At 38.0% G+C, this 22,101-nt stretch overlaps 1 protein-coding gene across 6 annotated transcripts in view; it reads right to left on the reverse strand.

Annotated features, from left to right (window-relative positions):
• TRPC3 (transient receptor potential cation channel subfamily C member 3) overlaps positions 1-22,101 on the reverse strand; it is a 73,451-nt gene that overhangs the window by 8,895 nt on the left and 42,455 nt on the right. For 5 of the 6 annotated variants that reach the window (XM_046655801.1, XM_046655800.1, XM_046655804.1 and 2 more), the window contains exons 7-11: positions 21,444-21,708; positions 18,290-18,485; positions 16,733-16,942; positions 15,393-15,440; positions 13,493-13,576 (exon numbers count right to left, since the gene is read on the reverse strand). In XM_046655801.1, the coding sequence (XP_046511757.1) occupies positions 13,493-13,576; positions 15,393-15,440; positions 16,733-16,942; positions 18,290-18,485; positions 21,444-21,708 (803 nt within the window). The remainder of the gene's footprint in view (positions 1-13,492; positions 13,577-15,392; positions 15,441-16,732; positions 16,943-18,289; positions 18,486-21,443; positions 21,709-22,101) is intronic. The other variant, XM_046655803.1, reaches the window with a different exon arrangement.

Genomic DNA, 22,101 nt, shown 5'->3' on the forward strand with positions numbered 1-22,101 from the left:
GAGTGGGTTAGGGAGGAGCAGCTACCTAGAAGCAACACAGATAATGTCATCATTCTCAGGAAGGTGGTGGCTTTACAGGTGTGCATGTAATTATACTTCATAATTTATCATGTGTTACACAGATTCTTGTGCATATATCAAATATCACATTAAAAAGACAATAAAGGAAAATTTGTTAAAAGACCCGAACTAAAACACAGTCATAGTGAGAATGGAAAACATACCTCAGTTTTAAGGAAGTAGAAATTATGAACCTAAGTAACTCATTAAATGGCAAGGTCAAGAGGGAGGAATCTAGGATGATGCAAAATGTCTGTCTCAGAGAATAATGACAGATGAACAGGGAGCCCATGCCATCAAAAAGGAAAAGCCTATTTCACCAGTCATGGTAAGATATAAAACCTGTTGAGTTGTGTGCAGTCTAGACTCCAGGACAGACGCACAGCTGGGTGGATCTTAGCCTGGGCTCATTGATTCATTCACCAAATATTTACTGAAAGCTAACTCTGCACCAGGTATTGTACGATACAGGGGATACAACAGAGAACACAGTCCTACTCCAACAAAACCTCACGGGAACAATTCACTAGGATGAGTGGACACATCAGGAATATAATTAAGTTTAGGGAACAATGAAGGCAGAGTCCTATAGAAAGAAAATACAAAGAATGTATATCAGCTAAAAGCAGCTTGAAAGGCAGCAATACAAATCAGTGGGGAAGAAAAGACTATTCAACAAATAGTGCTGAGACAATGGACTATCCTGAAGGGAAAGTTAAAATTAGATCTCTACCTCACACGATGTCCCAACCCGCGCCCCCCCCCCCCGAAAACCACCAGCAAATTGGCCAAAAAATAAAATGTGAAAAGCAAAAACTTTTAAAGGAATAGAGAACTATTTCATGAAAAAGCTAACAGAAAGGATAAGCCATAAGGAAAAGTCTGATAAATCTGACTATATTAAGACAATTTAAAACTTTTATGCAAGAAAGGATACCAATGAAATGTAACCTTGTGTCAAATGGAATTTTTCTTGCTGTTCTGGAATTGTCGATAAACTCAAAACTGATGACAAAGGATGCTAAGTACCCTGTGGTCTAAGACAAAGTTGCCGCCAGCAATTGGGCCTCCTCCCCAAGGGCTTACTGAGAATCGGACCAGAACTGAACTTACCACCTACCTTCTCTTCACCCTGCATAAGGCAAGGACTGAGACATGGGAGGGATCATGGGCTTTGGGGGCAGAGAGGTTATTCTCTCCCTTCCCTGTGCAGTAGAGAGGGGGTGCACCTCCTCCCCAGAAACTAAGGGAAGGGGGAAATCCAAGGCAATCACTCACAGAGATCAGCATTGCCTAAAGGAAAGGGAGCTTGGCATCCTACTCCCGATTAAATGTCTTTTCTGGCAGACTTGCTGACCTGCTTCTGGTAATTAAGTCAAGGACAGAAAAGAAGTGAAATAAGAGAGAAACAGCTATTGGGTCAACCCGTACTTTCACTATTTGACAAACAGATAAAATTTTCCACTATGTTGGGTGGAATACACATCAGTGGGAAAGAACAGTCTATTCAATAAGCGGGGCTGGGACAATGGGCTGCCCTCGTGGAAAAGGTGACAATTAGATCCACACCTCAAGTCAGAGCCAGATCTCTGCATCTGGGAGCAGTGCAAAAGGGAAGCAGCCCACCTGCCTTTCAAACCCTCTAAGCATGCCCCGCCCAGTCGGAGGGGCAGCACTTTGGTGCCTGCTACACAGAGGACATCACAATTTGGTCTGTATTAGAGCAGTAGTGACAAACAACAAGGAGGAAACTGCAACCTACAGTTAACGCAAGTGAAAAGATGTTTGTTCTTTGGCTGCTGCTTCCTCCCACTCCACATGGCAGATCATCAGCACCCAGGGAGCGAGCAGGGGGAGGTAGCTACCAAGCAGCCACAGCCGTCGTCCACGAGAGTCACAGGAAGGTTTAGGTGTGCTAGGGGTGAGGAGGCGAAGAGCGTTCAATCTGATTTGGAGATTTCAGTTTCAGAATAAACTAGCTGTCTCTTTAATTACAAAAATGAGACTTTCTAACAACCAAAAGTCACCGGAAAGTTATGGTGTCTTGACAAGACATTGTCAAGGGATCTCCCATGCAGCAGAAAAGAGAGGAGTTCCCGCTAAGACAGTTAGCGGGAAATTACTAAAAATAAAATCACTTTCATACATTTACAGCCCGAGATTCCTTAGTGAATTCATTACATGAACTTGAAAGATAAACCAAGGAGCGAGAGAAGTTGCTCGCAAAATGTACGGACAATCAGTATCCAGAATATTACAGAATTTTGACGTCAATAAGGAAAAGATAAACAGGCATGAAGAATTAGAAAAAGGAATTTAAATTCACAAAAAAAAGAAACCTGAATGACCAACAAACATATCAAAAGATGTTCAACCTCACTGGTAAGCAGAAAGAGTAAATTACTATAATAAATACCAATTCACACCTCTAAGTTTAGCAAACTCTTTTTCTTTTGAAAAAAATTCAGAACTATAGAAAAGTTTAAAGTAAAGTAAGATTAATAAAGAGACTTTTCATCTAGATTCACCAATGTTAGAAACTTGCCACATTTGCTTTATCTTGCTCTCTGGGTATATTATTATATTGCTAAAGCATCTGAAAATAATTTTCAGATATCATATCCCTTAATACTTGTGTGAGTACCTTCCAAGAATGAGACTACCCTCTTATATAACCATGCTACAATGATCACTCTTTAGAAAAATTAACATGGATCAACAACTATTTAATACATAGCCCATATTCTGTCTCATTTCCCCAGTCAAGGATCACATGCAGCCTTTAGATGTCATGTGTCCTTAGTCTCCTTTAATCTGAAACAGTTCCTTGGTCTTTCTTTCTTTCTTTCTTTCTTTTTTGAGGAAGATTAGCCCTGAGCTAACATCTGCTGCCAATCCTCCTCTTTTTTGCTGAGGAAGACTGGCCCTGAGCTCACATCCGTGCCGATCTTCCTCTACTTTATATGTGGGATGCCTACCACAGCATGGCTTGCCGAGCGGTGCCATCTCCGCACCTGGGATCCAAACCAGCGAAGCCCGGGCCGCCGAAGTGGAACATGCGCACTTAACCACTGCACTACTGGGCCAGCCCCCCAGTTCTTTCTTTCTCTTTCAGGATGCTGACATTTCTAAAGCATATAGGGCAGTCATTCTGTAGTTTGCAAAATTTTTTAAAAAATCTGTTAATACCAAGTCCTTGTAAGAACACTGGGAAACTCTTGTACCCCGTTACTAGAAATGGCAATTGAAATAACCCCTCCCAGGCACATAACCCAGAAAAACTCTTACAAATGTGGAAAAGGAGACATTTGCTAGGATGTTCATTGTAGCACTATTTGTAACAGCCAAAAATGAAAAATAACTAAATACTCATCAAGAGAGGAATGAATAAACAAAAAAGGTTTATTCATACAATAGAATATTAAATACAGTGAGAATGAAAAACAAGATATACATGTATCAATATAGATAATTCTAAAAAGCATAAAGAAAAGTGAACAAAGCAGAATATGTAACATACTATTTATTTATGTATATTTCAAAAACACATAAAACTAGTACATAAATAAATGAGAAGAACACACGTGAACTTCAAGATAGTGAAGATCGCCGGGGAGGGATGAAGGCTAATGTAACAGGGTAGAGATATTTTAGTTGTATCAAAAATTTCTTAGAAAAAAGGTCCAGAAAGGAATATGGCAAAATTTTAATGTTTATTAAATCAAGATGGTAGTGGCATAGACGTCTAATAGGCTATGTGTGATATCTTTCTGTGTTTGAAATAGTTCTTAACTAACATTTAAAATGTAATAAAATAAAAATGATTAAAATGTCCTAATGAATAGGTTTTTAATGCTGCCTAGCAAATTGATGCGCCTCACTAGCCTGGGCATTTACTCCATCTTCAGCAGCAACAGCCCTTCAATCATGATAAACAGACGAATATTTTTCACTTTTACAAATAAAGCTGTAAAAACTTCAGCTGGTAGAGAAACTGAGAATAACTCAGGGCTTATAAGGATCTTATTTAGAATCATTCAGAAATGTATTATTTAGAAATCCTATCGCTACAAAAAATAAAACTTCTTAAAAATTAAAGCGAGGCAGAACGGGTTTGGACTGAAAAAATCCCTGAATTTGAACACAAGCCTTTATTTATTAGCTGAGTGACCTGAAGGTGCTTAAACTCTCTGTTTCCATTTCCTCACCTGTAGAATGGGAGTAATAAGAACTCATAAGTTCTTGTGCAGATTAAATCATCAAACGCATGTAAAAGCTTAGTTCCTGCTTAGGAAAGGCTGGCTCTTGTTCGTATTATTTATAAACATCAAGTTTGAAGGCTAAGATATTGCTATCCACATTCCCTAGGATAACACTTTTTTAAAATGTCTATTTAGCATTATCTGAAACTATGCTTAGAAAAAATCTATGAAAACGTACATTTACTGCCAGAAAGGAAGATGATAGGAAAATAAAACATTTTAAAAATTCATATAGAGCTCAGGTCCCCTAGAAACATCTTGTACAAAGCCACTCAGATTAAATTCCCTCATTGAAGGGAAAATAGATAGACATATTCATCTCCATTTCATCTTTAACCTGCAGGGAAAATTATGGTTACAGGCTTAAAATTTTCCCTTCAAAATTTGGTGTGTATTAAGCTTTCCATGTATCCCACAAAAATTTTCACCTTAATATTTATAGCTTAAATATATTTATCCACCACTGCACTAAGTTTAGCTTCTCTACAAGGCAAGAAGACATGTGATGTTGAACTGAAATCAATTTCCCCACACAGGACACAAGCTGGTAATAGTCTGTCCCTTAGTTCATGTTGGAAAGGTAATTCATGTGAATTTGAAAATGACGTGCAGCTCAGAGAATGGGCAAAGGGTAGCCATTTCCATCCTATTAAACATCTTGTCTGGTGAAACCAAGGCAGTTTTGTGTAGCAGTTAAGAAAGCGGGCTGCAAGAACAAACTGCCTGGATTTGAGCTGTTACTCCATTATTTACAAGCTGTGGAACGTTGGTGGCTTAATCTGTACAATGGAAATGTTAAAATCCATCTTGTAAAAGAAATAATACAGGTAAATTACATAATAGGTGCTCAATTAATATAACTTATTCTCTCATTATCATTTATGCTTCAGAAAAGCAAATCTTGGTCAACCAATCTTAATGATAGTACTATAGGCAAGGATGATGAAACTCGTACATGATCAGTAAAATTACCACTACAAATAATACCTTTACCTAAATTTCCAACTGATTCTCTAATCAAAGCCAGTACCAAAAATTAAATTGACCAATAAGAGATTCATCCTTTTTCCCTCTTGGTCAAATTGCTAACTAAAGCAAGAGAAGTCAATAGATTAACTTCCACTTTTCACAGACCTCCGGGAATTATCCAGATTTCTTGGTATGATACTGTGAATCACTGTTTAAGGTAGACATTGTCACTCTGTAGAGCAGACTGCGGATTTTCTCTGTCCAGGACGTGGAAAGCCTAGATGGTAGCTACCTCAAACGTTACCTCTTGCAAACAAATCTAAGTTTATATCTCAACCCTCCATTAAGACTGGGAGAAGGAATGAGATGTGAGTGGTTGGATATGTGGGTATGTCCTTCCTTCCCTAAGGTGTCAAAGCTTTTCTCTTCACTTGCTCATTTTCAATGATTCGAATTCAACTAATAATTGTTAAGCAATCTATCAGGTACTTTTGCATTCACTTTCTCATTTAATCCTACACAGAAGCTAAATTTGACTGTCATCACCAGGTTCTATAATACAAATATTAGCAATCCATAAAGTATGAATATAAGGTAATAAGACTGATTTGGACAAAAATAAAGAACCCAGAAGTAGACAGTGGAATTTTAGAGAGGGAAGGGACCTTAGAAGTCACGTTTTTCATATTTTCATACCACTCATTGAGACAGATGGCCACTAGGCAGCCTCTGAATAAACATCCGTGATTTAGAGCCTGCTATTCGTTCCAGACAGCTGGTTTAATCTGTTTTTAGACAACTGTCGCTGTTAAAAAACAATTCCTTTGCATTGTGCCAAAATCTGCTTCACTGTACCTTCTAACCACTGGGCCAAGTTCTGTTCTTTAGAAAAACAGAGAATAAATTTCCTTCTTCTTCTACTTGATCAGCTTTCAAATATTCCCCTCCTCTGGGTTTCACTGGGTTCCCATACCATTTTATTTATATCTCACCTATATCACATAGCCATATCACAGGGTTGTGCGAATGTTCACCTACTTTTTTCCTTCCTTCCTTTCTTCCCCACCTCAATGCTGCCCTTCCACTCCAGGAGAGATCCTTGAAGGAATGGACTGTATCTTTTGATGGGATAAATGAAAAGCAATAAGAAAAGTTAATATATATTGAAGTATAAGAGGAAGTCATTTTGGTTTAAAACTGATTCAGCTTGACCTTGTTTTTCCAGAATGGCCTGACGTGGACTGTCCAGCACACATTCTACATCTGCTTTAAACATTTATGGTATCCCAAAGCAAAGAATGCTGCCTTTAAAGATAGGGATGAATATCTCCCCCACCACATCAGCATTTCTTTAAGGTAAGCATTTCTTCCCAGAAACTAGGGTCAGAGTGGCCTGCTGTGTACATCTTGTGACTACTGACCTGCTGCACACAGCAAACACCTTGTGATTGTAGTAAAAAGAAAAAAAGGATTTCTGTCATATTTGATGTTTGTTCCTTGTTCCAAAATGGCATATAACCATGCTGTTCCCCTCGCCTCTCCAGAGTGCTCCCTTCCCTGGTGGAGGTCGTTCTCCCAGGCTATAGTCCTCAGGATTAAATCATATAACAAACTCATCCCAATTTTTTTTTTTTTAAAGATTTTATTTTTTCCTTTTTCTCCCCAAAGCCCCCCCGGTACATAGTTGTATATTCTTTTCTGTGGGTCCTTCTAGTTGTGGCACGTGGGACGCTGCCTCAGCGTGGTTTGATGAGCAGTGTCATGTCCGCGCCCAGGATTCGAACCAACGAAACACTGGGCCGCCTGCAGCGGAGTGCGCGGACTTAACCACTCAGCCACGGGGCCAGCCCCTAAACTCATCCCAATTTTGATCTATGGATTTATCATTGATTATTTGCATTGACATTTTGTATCCTTATAATTTAGGAACACACATAATAGAGGGTGTCCTGAATGTGCCATAAAGCTCATTGTGAATGAAGCTTAATGTGAATGCCTCATGTCGCCTCCTTTAGAGAAAAATTCTCATGTGCTTCCAGTAAAACCAAGCCAGCTGTGGTAGCCTTCATGGATTGGACCAGAGACACCATGTGGGCCACAGACAGTCTAACATTATCTGGGCCAAAGGGGTTTCCAAGCCAAAGAAGGCTGTTAAAGCAGGGCTGCCCTAAGAGACACCAGAGAGAATAAGACCCAGGAACCTACAGACCAGCTTCTGTGGAGTCTTACCAAAAATCCACATTTCTTAAGGTCTCCTCAGCATATCTATGTACTTTTAAATGGAACTAATACAGGTACTCATGAGCAGAATTCAATCATAGTAATCCCTCCAAGCCTTTATATTCTCCAGAAAAATCGTCCCTAGTTTTTCAAATAATTCTTTACACACATAACAAAAATTACCTCAGCATGCTATTAATAATTAATGTTAATATAAATAATACTGCCATTAATCAAAGCATTTTTGAAACTCTTCCTCCCTTGTACTTTGAGGCACATTTCAATCTCTGTCTTTGAAGTACTTGTTTTGGCAAGGAAACACTCATTTGATGTAAAACACGTTAAGGTGATGACCCAACTGGTGAAGGGCACGTGTGTTTTTAAAGGTGGATGTGACTATTTTTGAAAAAATGTAAAGTCATATGGCACTGAGTCTTGTTAATAAGGTGAATAATTAACTGACTTCAGTAATGAGAAAATACTGAAGTATTTTTTGTGTCTTATAAGCTAATTATAAAAGTAATTCTCTAGAGATATCCCAAAAATGTTCTGAGCTATGGTAGCACCATTAGAATTAGTGTATCCCAAAGGTCACCACTTTGCAGGAAAAATCCTCATTTAGCAGATTTAGATCTGGACTGTGTTTAAGATAAGTCATATATTATAATCACACCATATGAAACAAAAATCCGTGACAACTAAAGCAATTGCTATTATTACTCATGGAGTTCATAATAAAGAGATTGTTTTTTAAGTGGGCTGAGGAACAAGGCTTTTTTTTTTTGTAAAGATTGGCCCTGAACTAACATCTGTTCCCAAGTCTTCCCAAAGCCTCCCCAACCCCCAAGAACATAATTGTATATTCTAGTTGTAGGTCCTCCTAGTTCTGCTATGTGGGACGCCACCAAAGCATGGATTGATGAGCAGTGCTAGGTCTGTGACCAAGATCTGAACCAGTGAAACCCCAAGCCTCTGAAGCGGAGCGTGAGAACCTAACCACTGGGCCATGGCGAGCCCCTAAAGAGACTTTATCTAAATACGATCAAGGCATTTATATGAAGTTTAATTGGTGTGTGTACAGCTGATTGAGACTTTTTAAATCAGAGTTGTTCTTTTTCTCCAATCTCTTTTAGGGAGCCACAGAAGGTTACACCAGAGGCATAGGGAACACTTCCCTTAGAAAATATGAAGTATAGGATTCTGGAGTCTCTAGGCATTTAGCAAGGATCATCTCACATAGAAGCATAACGATTCTCAGCCACAAGAAGCTTGAATTTGACAGTAAACTTAGAAATTTCTCCACTTCTTCTAAATCGCTCAAAAGCAACAAGAAGAATAAGAAACAGAAACACAAACTCCTTTAATGAAACTTGGAAGCATCCATACCCTTTCTAAGAAGGTTATATGAAAAGGTCAAAAGGGGGAATGGGAAATGCCAAAAGCAGACATTCATGGCTGAGAATTCCCATTGACCTTTTGATGCAAAGTCTAAACAAGCTGAGAATACAGGGGTAAGGGAGAAACTATAAAGAAGAGCCATATTTTCGAGAAGTAACCAGTGAGGTGGAGAGGGAGAGTCTGCCTTGTGAAGAGTCCTGTAGTGCTATTCTTTGTCAAGGAAAAATAAAGAAAAAATGAGCTCACATATATAATCCTATGCCGACAGGAAAATTCCTGTTAGCCTGGAGGGTGGCCTAGAAGCCTCCAACGCCACTCCACCCTCATAAAGCAGCTGGTTCAAGAAGAACTTATTTCATTCAAAGCTGAAAAATCATCATTAATGAATCTACATAAAGATTTATATTGATAGTCCAAGAAAAAAAGGATAAAACACATAGCGAATAGAAAACACTCATCAGAAAAATGTTAAAGAAAAGATGAAAATATACAATGCCATTATTTAAACACAATTTCTTAAACATATGGGCCAATATTGTCTTTGAAATAAGAGCACAATAGGTCAAGGAAAATATGGTAAGCCAAAAGGAGATGAAATATAAGCTCAGAAATCTCAAGAGGAGAAAGAAAAAACAAAATCACCGCAGAAATGAAAGGTAAATGTGAAGCAACACATATGAGGATAGACAGGAATAAGATAAGTACGATAAAAAAGGAGCCAAAAAAGAGAAATGGGTGAGAAATTTAGACTAGAGAAAAAATGGTAGCAATGGAAGACAGGCAAAGAAGATTCAGCAGGCATTTAATTGTCATCTTTGCAGAAGAGATCCAAAACAATGGAACAGAAAAAATATTTCAAGATAGAATTCAAGGAAATTATTCAGAAATAAAAGAACATTGGAGTACAGATTGAAAAACCATACTCTATGCCAGGAAAAATTCATACAGATCTACCTACAGAACCATCAATAGCAAGTTATTAGATTTAAAAGATAAAGAAAATTTGGTATTCGAATCAAAATCTCAGGTCAACTACAGGAGAAAAACAATCAGGCTGGCCACGAACTTTTCCACATCAACACTCCATTCTCGCAGCAGGAGAGCAACGTTTACAAATACATTAAGAAAGTACAGTCATATCTAAGAATTTTACAGCTAGTCAATATAAACATATAGAAAATAGAAAACAGTTTAGAACATGAAATAACTCAGAGAACATAGTTTCCATGAGCTCTTTTGGAAGAAACTATAGGAAGACAAACTTCAGCCAGCAAAGAGATTAATGGAAAATCATGGCAGAAAGACTGGTGGTACGGATTAACTCTGTTTAACTGTGGGACTAAAACTAAAACAAATTTGGGTTATAATCCCAACAAGGTAGAGAAGGGGATCAGAATATGCCACCCGAAAATATATCACTATGGCATAAGGATTATTTTGAGTTGAAGGCAATTAAGAAGCAGAAAACGCAGAAAGAGCTCACTGTTCTCCTTCCATATGCTTAAAAGCAAGACATAAATTTCCCTTTGTGAACGTCTTCCCCCTCCTCTCTCTCATACCAGGAGGAAGAAAAACAACTGTCATCACTGGAGACAAAAAGCTGGCACCGAGATGGGTCTGCACAAACAAACTTTACTAAAGTACCCCTAGTCTTCCACCATTAGTTTCCCCATACATTTGCTTTTCCACAATTTACTGCCCCTAGGAACCCAAACCTCTTTTTCTTTGTGTTGTCACTTCTCTACAAATTTATCACCCTTTGCTAAGACAGTATATAAGCCCCAAATTCTAACTACCCCTTTGAATTACTCATCACTGAGTTCTCCTGTGTGTATGCACTCTGCATGTGTAAATAAACTCTGTTTTTCCCTCTAGTTAATCTGTCTTTTGTCAGTTTAATTTGCAAGGCCCAGCTACTGAACCTAATGGGTAGAGGAAAGGTTTTATGTCTCCTCCACCATTCTAATGACTTAACTAGCAAAAGCTGGGAGGGGAAGGGGAAAATGGTGAAAGATAAAATAAACACATCGATTTTCTCATATTTTAGAGTTGGGAGGTCAAAAGACAAAACTTGAAACTTATAAATCAAGTAACAGAGAGATATGTATGTGTAAAGATATAAAGATAAGCACTATGACAAATAACATAATCCACTTCAGCAGAGACTGCCAATTCTCTTCCTTGGTTTTTTAGCTCAGCACATGGCCTCTAGGAATTAAGACTTTATTTCCAAGCCTCCGTTGACAATAAGTTGTTTGTGCAACTTTACAGAAGCTCCTTATAGGAGGAAGGATCTCTCTTCCCCATCACCTTCTCACTGTATTTTGGAATGAAGAAGTAATCGCCAGAGCTCCAGTAGCTTTCTCGGACTATGGAATCAGGTTAGACTGAAAAAATCTGAAAAAAATTGTCACTGAAAAATTTGTGACAAAGTAATATGAAGAAAAAGCCTGGGTCCCTGACATTGGTAGGTACCGAACGCCAGCCCTCGAATGACTACCTCCTGATTTCTTGAATAGGAGAGAGAAATACATTTCTACGTTCTTTTAGCTCCTTAGTGGTTGGCATTTTGTGGTTTTCCCTGATTTGCACCAAATCTAATCCTAATTAATTTAAACAATATGAGGATAGCTTTAAAATGATACTGAGTGCACAAAAAGAAGATCTGAACACATGGAAAGGTATATCAAGTTCTTGAAAAGGAAGACAGAACATTATATAGACATCAATTCTACTTAACACAATCACAACAAAAGTACCAAAGAATGTTTTACGAACTAGACAAGCCAACTTTAAATTTCAAATAGAAAAATAAACAAGAAAGACTGCTGGGAAAATTGTGTAAAATGAAAGTCTTAAAGTAAGGACGTGTGTGCGTGTGTGTGTGCGCCTGTGTATTTTGTTTGTTTGATTTTGTTTTAAACTATAATAATTAAAATAATGTGGTTCTACAGCATATAGAAATCCTAGAAATAAATCTAAGTAGATATAGGAATTTAGTAAATGATACAGGTGGTATTTCAAATCAATAAAAAAGATAGATTATTCAACACATGCAGCTGTGTAATCATCTGGATCCCCATCCCACACATTTCATCAAAATATATTCTATATGGATCAAATATTTTCACATAAAAAGTGAAACCATAAAAGTATTAAAGAAAATATGGGTAAAAAAATTTCTTAAATATTCTCATATGGGGGAAGATCTTTCTAAATAGGACACAAAATCTGAAGCCATAAAAACTTTGTAAAGTTGACTACACAAAAATAAAAAATTGGGGAAAAAACACCCATAAGTATTAAAAAGACACACAGACTAGGGGGAAAAATTCTCAACTCATATCACAAAGGGCTGATTTTCTTAAAAGAATTTTTAATTATTTTAAGAATTAATTAATGAATTCTTTTAAGAATTTCTCTTGATTTATAACAAAAAGCCCATCAAGAAAAGTAAATATATGTTGAGTCTTAAGCATATAGAACACTAAACATAAAAAGATGGTCAAGCTCATTCATTACAAAGAATGCAAAGTAAAACTACACTATGATATCCTTTTCATCTATCTATTTGACAAAGGTAAAATACTTCGGTAACACATTGATGGTTATTAAGGAGGAAATGGACCCCCTCATACATTTGTTGTGAGAACATAAATTGATACAAGCTCCATCAAAATCAGTTTGATAATAGCTAAAAAAATCAAAATGCAGATATACCTTAATCAGACAATTTTGTAGATCTGCACGTTTCAAATGTCATGTATATAAATGCCATGCACCTTATATATCTGTAATTGCCTGTAATAGCTAACTATTGGAAATATCCTCTACTTCCATCAATAAAAGACTAATAAAGAATACAACCACATAATGGAATATAATGTAACCATTTAAAAGCAAGGCTTTGACAATCGGTGAGCCCAGCAATTTTGCAGAATTTGCTGCTTCCAAGAAAATTGTATGAAGAAGAGGATTATACCCACTAACTGATGTCATCATACATTATAAATTCCTTGGTCTCTTCTTGTGATCTTGTACACCTCATAAATCTAAAGATTTTATAGTCAAAATGATCAACCAGATGGAAAATAAAGGACTACAACCTCTTGTGAGTTGGAGAATAGTGTAAAATGTCATTATCTAATATGAAAATGCATAAGATATTTTAAAGTAGTACTGATGAAACAGTAGAGCCTAAGGATCCACTTGAAAAAGGGATTATCTGGAGAAACGTAATAGGTTTTCACACCGTGAGAGCATTATTTTCCTAATGTACCATATCTCCCACTGAGTTCTCCAGCTCAAGGTCTATGTAAGTGCTCTTTGGAAACTGTGGCAACATTTTGCTTTCAACATCGCAAAGGAACTCTTCTGCAACCAAAAACAAAAAAAAAAAAGGAAGGACTTGGACTCTGATTTCTGAAGTCCCCTCCAACTAATGTCCTATTTTCTCTGTTCCGTTCTCTCCTCACAGTAGATCCAAAGAATAGAATTCTACTCACTATTCACACACACACACGAACACAGAGACATATATGGAATTCCGTACAGATAAAGACATATGTCTAATGGATGCTTACCTGATAACGTGTTGGCTGATTGAGAATGCTGTTAAAACTGTGTGATTCAAAAACTCTTGAGTTAGACTGAGTGAAGAGGTTTAACTAGGAAAAAATACAATTAACCTAGTAAATTAGAATACATTCATTTGGAAATCAAAAATATAGTCTACTTTATTCTCCTTGATAACATTTTTGGAGTCAACATTTATGAGAAATATTTTGTGGCAGTTGAATTTTATAAGTGATTTCATGTGTTTCCAAAGGTAAAAATTAATGTGAACATGCTTACATTTATCAAAATCTTGGCAAGACACACTGTAATGGAACTGTTTAATTGAAAAAATATTTTTAAAACTTGGCTCGTTCTAAACATAATTGCTCCTGGGGACCTTGTATACTTTATCAAACGTATGCATGGCATCTAGAAGCAAAGTTGCATAGAAGCAACTCCGCTCCTGAGCCCACGTTCCTCTCCTACACTTGAACAGAAATACACTACAAGGTGGGAGAGTATCATTTGGTATTTTGTAGCCCTAAAATATGAGCCAAAATAAGACATCTTCCTAAGTATCTTGGCCTTATACTGAGTGAGGTTTACAACGTTGGAGAAAACTAGGCTAGAGAATTTGGTTTTCTTTTCTTTTCTCTTTCTTTTTAAGGTTTGACTTTTGAGTGGGTAGGAAGAGAAAACAAGAGGAACGCACCATTACTGTGTACTCTTCACATATGTGAGCAGGGTCTGCCTCTTATTCGTGGGCAAGCTGCTACGTATAAGGTGAGGTTCAAAGGCAGGTTCCCCCTATCCAAAAATACAGATCCGCCTCACCACCTGAATTCTCCCACCATCCTTAACTCACGAAGGTGCAGGATGCTAGGGAGGAAGGAAGTGGCTCTGATAGGCAAGGACACTCCTAACTTTGTTCTTTTACAATTGTGTCAGGAAAAACCCTTGGCCAACAAAGTTAATTCTCCTGTTTGCCATTGGAGGTCAGTATCTGACTGTTGACCAAGGTTAGCTGTCTAGATTAACGCAAAAGACCTCCTGAGGCTCCTTTCTTTCTTCTAAAAAGGAAAAAAGAACATAATTTCTCCAAATTTTTACTAAATTCAGTACACAGAGAGTATCTATGAATAGATCAAAGGGATTTAAACAGCTCCGTGCACAATTTAAAAATAAAATCAAAATGGCAGTTTTTAACCAGTAAGGGGAGACTGGGAAGCTAAGAATCATGGCTCCTGAGAGATCAGCCTTCCTTTCTATTTCGAGCAACCTCTCTGAGCAAAACTATTCTTCCCGCCAATGGTGCAATACAGACAGGCGAGGACACCCTAAATGGGGCACAGCGCTCCCCTCGCATTCCTGTGCACAAGCTGCGCTTCCTAGGTAGCCACAAGCCACCACAAGGCGCTCTTCTCAACGAGACTGTTAGCGTTCCCCCTTCCAGCTTATGACTATTGGGAATAGAGTCAGTGACATCAGTTGCCTACACAAAGAAAACTTTAAGGTGTAAAGTGCAAGAGCTGTGAGTTCTCATGCTTGACAGGCTTCTTTTTTAAATAATAAAGCTTCAGTTAATAAATCTCCAGAGAAACAAAGTGACTTCAGAACAAAGTCTATTTCAGCAGTAGCAGGAGTTGCCCAGGGTGGCAATTGGAGCCTGGCCCCTTTAAGAGACCAGCTGCCCCCAAAGCTGAAGGTACAGCCCTGGGGAAGAAGCAGGGCAGTAACCAAGCCAGAGCCACAGCTGCTCTGGAGCAGGAGGCAGCCAGGTGCAGTAGAAGGAGCTGGCATCTCGTAGTGGAAAACTCAAATTTGCACCTACTTCACCCTGGCTAGCTCCTATGACTCTGCATAAGTGAGTTATTTTAATGGTTTCAGTTGTCTTATCTATAAAATGGGAATAACGATATTACCTACCTCACAGTGTTGCATGAGGTTCAAGTGTACAGCAAAGCACTTTGAAAACTGTGAATGAGGAAGGGCACTGATATTTGTTGAGGCTGGAACTTTGTACATCTCATATCATCCTCATAATAACCCTACGAAGTTTTCTCTCTCTCAGATGAGACAATTAAGGCTTAGGGTGATGAAGAGATTCATCCATTTTACTTGCTAACAAGCCATAAGCACCAGAACTCCAGTCCAGGTCTAACACCAAGGCTGTCTTCCTCACATTACTCTGCTTCTCACTGTCTACATAGGAGGTATTATTTGAAATCATGGGATGTCACAGCCAATCACTGCCTTGCAACCTAATAGCCTTAAGAGCCCACATCCAGGTCAAACAAACAAAACGTTTAAAGGGCCACCTTCTTAGAGAATAAGATGCCAGGGTATTACAAATCTCGGAAACACACATCTATTTAAAAAAGTGAGAAATTAAATTGCACTAATTCAGCCTTTTTTTCCCAGCTTCAACTGAGAAAAAATATTTACCTCTGCTCAGGAAGGCCTGAACCTAAAGGAAATAACATTGCAATCTTGTGGGCTCCCAGGGCATTACAGCTATGGACCATTTTTGCAACTTTAGGTAGCAATTATATTTTAACTCCACAAATTTGCTCCTTTCTGCCTCGCTCCCTATTATCTGAAGTTCTTCTCATATCATTCTGTCTCCCATACCAATTCTATCTCTGAAAATTAAGTTCATGATAATAAAGTGCTATCATGAAACTCATCTTTGTTAAAATCAAAGTATGACTCAACAGGGACAGCTCAAGGACAATCTATTCTTGATTATTTATAAAACAGGTATTTATAGTTAATATTTGAGGATGCTCTTAGACCTGTATTGATTTTATGATATTAAATGAAAATAGATTATTTAGCCCAATAAAGGGTTTCTACAAATAAAAAGAATATGATAGCGGTGAACTATACGCACCACCAGGAGGAAAACGTGAGGTAAAAACTATTTAACTTCAGAGTAACAGTTGAGAAGCATGGAACACAAAAAAATGGAGTGTTTTCTAACAACAACTTTTCTTTTTACTTTTAACAAGATAAAGAAGCTCTTTTGTTTATTTATTTTTAATCTGGTAGTTTACCTGAAATTCTAACCAAAAGCAAGGTACAGACTAAGTGACTTCTTGAAACATTATGAAGATATAAAGTATTAGTCTATGAAAGATTATGGAATGGACAGTTACTTTCAACATCTTCTAAGTTCACGCATAAAAATTATTGAACCAACATGGAAAGACAAGGAGAAAGACAAAACATTTATCTTAAGGTCTTGGTAAGGTCTCGATACCTACCCTGGACTTTGAGTTACCCATTCCCATTTCTATATCCTTCTGTAGCCTTCTCCGTCTGCATTTGGCAAAGTTAATGACCCGCATGATGAAATAAACAAATGACTTGGGACTAGGAACTAGACTGAAGGGTGGAGGTAACGTTTTTCCGTCATCAAAATAAGATAACCAAAGCTTCGAACGCGCAAACTTCCATTCTACATCACTGTCGTCCTGTGTCACAAAAACAGAGAAGAAAGAACAACTCATTTTTAAAACTTAATATTCTAATAAGTGATTCCAGTAGGGTCTTACAATGAACCTAAATTATGCTTTTGAAATATGTAAGTGACTTATATATACTTATCTGCAAATAATCTCTGTTGGCATACATAATATTTAGAGTATCACTTTTATGATATTCATTTTTTAAATTTTTTTCTTCCATATGCCTCTATCTGTACCCACTGAAATTTAAGCAGCATTTCCTGTCCCCCATCCAAAAACAAAGCAAAAACACAAGAAGAATTCAGGGTCAAGGAAGGATGAAAAGATTAATGCCTCCCTCCCTCCCCGCCCTGGCCAATGCTGCGTATTCAACAATAGCTCCCCACTCTCTGCCACCCTCCCTCCTCAACTAGACCCATCCAAGCCAATTGTAGATATAGCATATTATACTCCAAGGGCAAAGGAAAAAAAACAGCACTCAGATAAACTGCACTTTGGAGTTTATGTGTCTGCCATATGTCCTCAAATGTCACATAAGGGCTTCAGTAGCCTATTCCTGTCTTCTCTCTTTTTTATCCTCAGTGCTGCCCCATTGTGATGGGCATAACAATCCTAACTGGTAGAAGGGATGCAGAGAAGAAATGAAGAGGAGGGGTCCGTAGTTGGAGGAAGTTGGCTCACTCATTTCACACTGCCCAGACTGCCATTTATATACCCAAGCAGGTGTTCAGAGAACCACATCTGTCATTTCTGCAGGACATACCTTTTGCTTTGAGAACACTATCTTATGTGTTTCTAAAACACACATAGAGATTCAGTGGACTTAAGAAACAGCAAAGCACTAAAAAGATACTGAGCTCTAAACTGGAGGATGTAAGAAAACATGTACGACGATGAGGGAAGACACCAAACCAAGCCCGATCTGAAACAAAACGTGAAGTGATTTCTAGAATACCAAAAATTCTGACTGGATAAAGAACATCATCAATGTTTGCCAGACGTGTAGTGATTCCTCCACCAGAATCTTTCAGATGGTTGGCTGGCTCACCTAGGAGAGAATAACTTTCCCATGGCCAATACTTCTTCCAGCCACAAACTTCAAAACTTTGGAAATACAACCTGAGAGAAGGCAGAGTGATGGTCAATTCATGGGGACCCCTGCTGTGCTCCTGGAAGACACTGGAAGGTATATGCCCATCTATCCAACTGGAAAACAGAAAGGCCATGGCTCTCTCTGCCTGGGTGTAAGCCTCTTTGTTCACATGAGCTGAGCTGCTCCATAGGGCACGAAAGCACATCAGTATGCTATTACAGCGTACAAGGATAGACAGCATGGACAGAAAACAGATTTACCTCAATTTCTTGATATGAACTATTGATCATAGCAATTAGCATGTTGAGTAAAACGACCACCATAGTTACATTGTATATTCCATAAAGAACATATCCGATATTCTCTATGAATTTGTGATCATATTTGAGCACAACAGAAGTCACTTCGGACAAGCCAAATATTGACCAAAACAAAGTCTTGAAACTTTCTTCTACACTGTTGAAAGAACAAGGTATACAATAAATAAACAGTTTTCATATTAAAAAGTCAAAAGTAAAAACACCTTAGGGTGTGAATATTGTACAGATGTAAAATTCCATCATAAAACATCATCATCATAAACCCCCAGAGTAGAATTATTTTACTATAATATTCAATAGAAATTATTTTCTCAGACTTTCAGGAACTGGTGATTAAATGGCACCAATTCCCAGCTTTTCTGTAAGTTATCATCAAGTGAAATTCTCTGAAATCAGCAGGAGAAAGCTGAAGTCATGCCATAATACCATCCCTTTCTCCTAGAAGGGTGGAAGTTTAGGGTCTGATTTTGTAGGTGGTTAGAAATATGAATCAGGTGTTCTGGCGTAGAACAAGGGTGGAGTTAAAATTATCTACCTATTTCAAAAAAAGTAAGTACAAACATATTCCTTGCAGCCCTGCAGTAGGGAATAATAAAAACCACCTAAATGACCATCAATAGGGGAGTGGGCAAGTGATTCTGGTACATCCATATAATGGAATGCGATGCAGCCACCAGGGTAAAAATAAGACAGATCTATCTTCCTGTTTATATAAAATGCTATTCAAGATACGGTATTAAGTGAAAAAATAAGATATAGCAAATGTGAAATAGTCTACCATTTAAATATAAAAAGAGGGGTATACAAATATTTATATTCTTGTTTATGCAAAAAAAATCTCTCTTAAAGTAACCAAAAGAAGCCATTGCGTCTGGGAACAAGGGAGAACTAAGAGACTGGGTCCACGGGGGAAGAGGGAACGGGCTTTGCTGCAGACACCTCTCTGTGTGAATGTTTTTGGTACATGAATATATTACCTACCTAAAAGTTACACTTAACTGGAAATGAAGAGGAGGCAACAGAATGAAAGATTCCTGTTCTTTTCTCTTAATTTATATAAACTGCTTCCTGATTTTTCCATCACAGTAATGAGCACTTAGGCCCTCACCAGACGAATTACCTACTTTTATCCCTTAAATGAACTTTGTCAACCAAATCTGGCTGGTTTTGTCATATAGTCAAGTTGGCATCACTGATCAGTGAACTGTAAGAATAATCCTTAAATTAAACAATTACACATGCAGACTTCCATTACAAAGGACGGTTCAAAAGTAAGTCCTTTTTCCAAAGAACAGTACTTTTTTTGATTTATTATAACTAACTCTAAACAATAATCTATAGATTTGTAGGTTTTAATACTAGTGTGTTTATTAATTAATTCATTCAGCAAATATTGATGGAACACCTGTTATTTTAGACCCCAGGGCTAGAGGGTTGAATAGAGAGGTTCCCATTCCTATAGAATTACTGTCTATTATGAAACATTAATTGTATGATGTTATAGGACAGATGGTAAAAGGAGAATAAGAAAAACTACCACCTTTTTGTTCCTGCCATAACTTAACCATATCACAAAATTCTCCAACTCCTTTCTCTTACTCCTTTGCAAACCTTCCACCCCTGACTTCGTTCTGTTTGACTCTGTAAGGAGTGGAGAATCTATGCGTGGGGAGAGGAAGTAACAAAATGGAGGGGACACCGGCAGGGCCTGAGCTCCTACCGTGGGCATGAGGCTTTATAAAAATTACCTTACATAATCCTCACAACGACCTGATTTAAACCTTATTGCGCTTATTTTAAAAATAAGGAAACTAACACTGAGAAATGTTAAGTAACTTAACCCAAGGCCACAGTTAGAAAACAGCAGACTGCATTCCCATCCAGGTGTGCCTGATTTTCGAGCCTATGTTCTTTCCACTATATCATGTTGCCAATCCTCATACAGCATAGTGAAGAAAAGGGAACGTATAAAATGAGTTCAAAGGACAAAGGGGGCATGGATGGCATTGAATGCAGGATCTCTCTATCCTTCCCCTACTGGGTTCACGCAGATTTGTTTTCTTTATTACAATAGAGTTTGTTTCAGTTGTCTTTCACCCCTAAGATCCACTCTATATTAACTACTTGAAAGAATTCATTTCAAAACAATTTAGATGCCTGGAAGGGCTTGTTATTCTATTTTAGTCTACGGGGACCTTACTGAAGGTCTAGTTTGTTTCCAGCGGTGACATCACAGGGTACAAAGGGCAGCAGGGAGGGTTTATGATCTCCCCACCTGGAAGGACTACAGTGCAGAGGGAGGGCCCACCTCCATGACAACTAAGCACCAGTGAGGATCTCACATTCTGGATGTTTCCATGCTGAGGGACTTTAAAAGGACAACAACCAAGGAAGCTGAATCAAGGAAGATCTCACGGGGAAGGGGAGTCCCCAGCACAGAAGGACCAAAGGAAGGAAGGGGTCCTACCATTACAGTGGGCTGTACAACATTTACCTATGATTTCTTTTGACTCAAATCCCTATACTGATTAATGATACATTAAAATAAAAGCTGATGCTTCTTTTTTGAAATAGTAGTAATGCCTATAAAATGATGAAACTAAATTTAAAGTCATGCATAATGTAAGAGAAATCCAATTATTAAAAATTTATTATCCAATTCTCTTAAAATAGCCAGTTTTGTCTAGGATTTTTCCAAATTCTGATCCATTCTCTGGTTGAATGCTCACTAAGCTCAAAGAAATGAGCCTTTGGAGCAAAGTAATCACACACGAGCACTAACTGTTTTTTGTTTGCTTGTTTTGTTAGGAAGATTTGCCCTGAGCTAACATCCGTTTCCAATCCATCTTCCTCTATTTTGTGTGTGGGACGCCTCCACAGCATGGCTGATGAGGAGAGTAGGTCCACACTGGGGATCTGGGCCTGTGAACCTGGGCCACCAAAGCAGAGCACACAGAACTTTAACCACTCGGCCATGGGGCCAGCCCCAAGTATTAACTGTTTTTAATGGCTTCTTTTTTTCTCTTAAAAACATCCTTATTACAAGCATTGAAATTTTCTTCATCACACCTTTTTTATAAGATGTTTTACTTACGTGGTAAAAGCAGCATTTACTTTAGCCCCAAGGTAATAAGAATAAAGTATGAACATGCCAATCATAAAGGCAAGAAACACCATAATAAAGAGGACCATGAACTTGAATATGTCCTTCACTGTCCTTCCAAGAGAGATCTGTAAGGGGCCAAAGCTCTCATTCGCAGGGAGGATGTACGCGATTCGAGAGAAGCTGAGCACAACGGCTATGGCATAGAGGCCTTCAGATATGATCTGAGGGTCGGAAGGGAGCCATTTATCTCTGGCTAGAAAAAAAGGGAAAAAAAGATTTAAAATGGAGCTTTCTATTCATTGCTAACCATGCAAAATAAATACCTTAAATAGGATCTATCCTACAGTTTGGTGGCTATTATCTCAGTTGAAATTACTTTAGACGTAACTGTCTAGGCACTATTTTTCATGATAAATCAGAAATAGATGAATTCTACATTCACATGGATTATTTTAATGGAGGAAACATTATTATAAAGATACTAAGCTGACTTCGCTGACTTCACATTGAATAGAAACAGGATAAAGTACAAAAGATTAAGAAAGAGGGAAAACACTTCATTAGACACAGACTGTGTCCAGGATGACAAAACAACAGACTTGACTGATTTGTCCCTTCAGTTACCAGATTAATTGACCAGCTATTT

This window comes from Equus quagga, chromosome 3 (assembly GCF_021613505.1).
Source record: "Equus quagga isolate Etosha38 chromosome 3, UCLA_HA_Equagga_1.0, whole genome shotgun sequence".
NCBI classification, from domain to species: domain Eukaryota; kingdom Metazoa; phylum Chordata; class Mammalia; order Perissodactyla; family Equidae; genus Equus; species Equus quagga.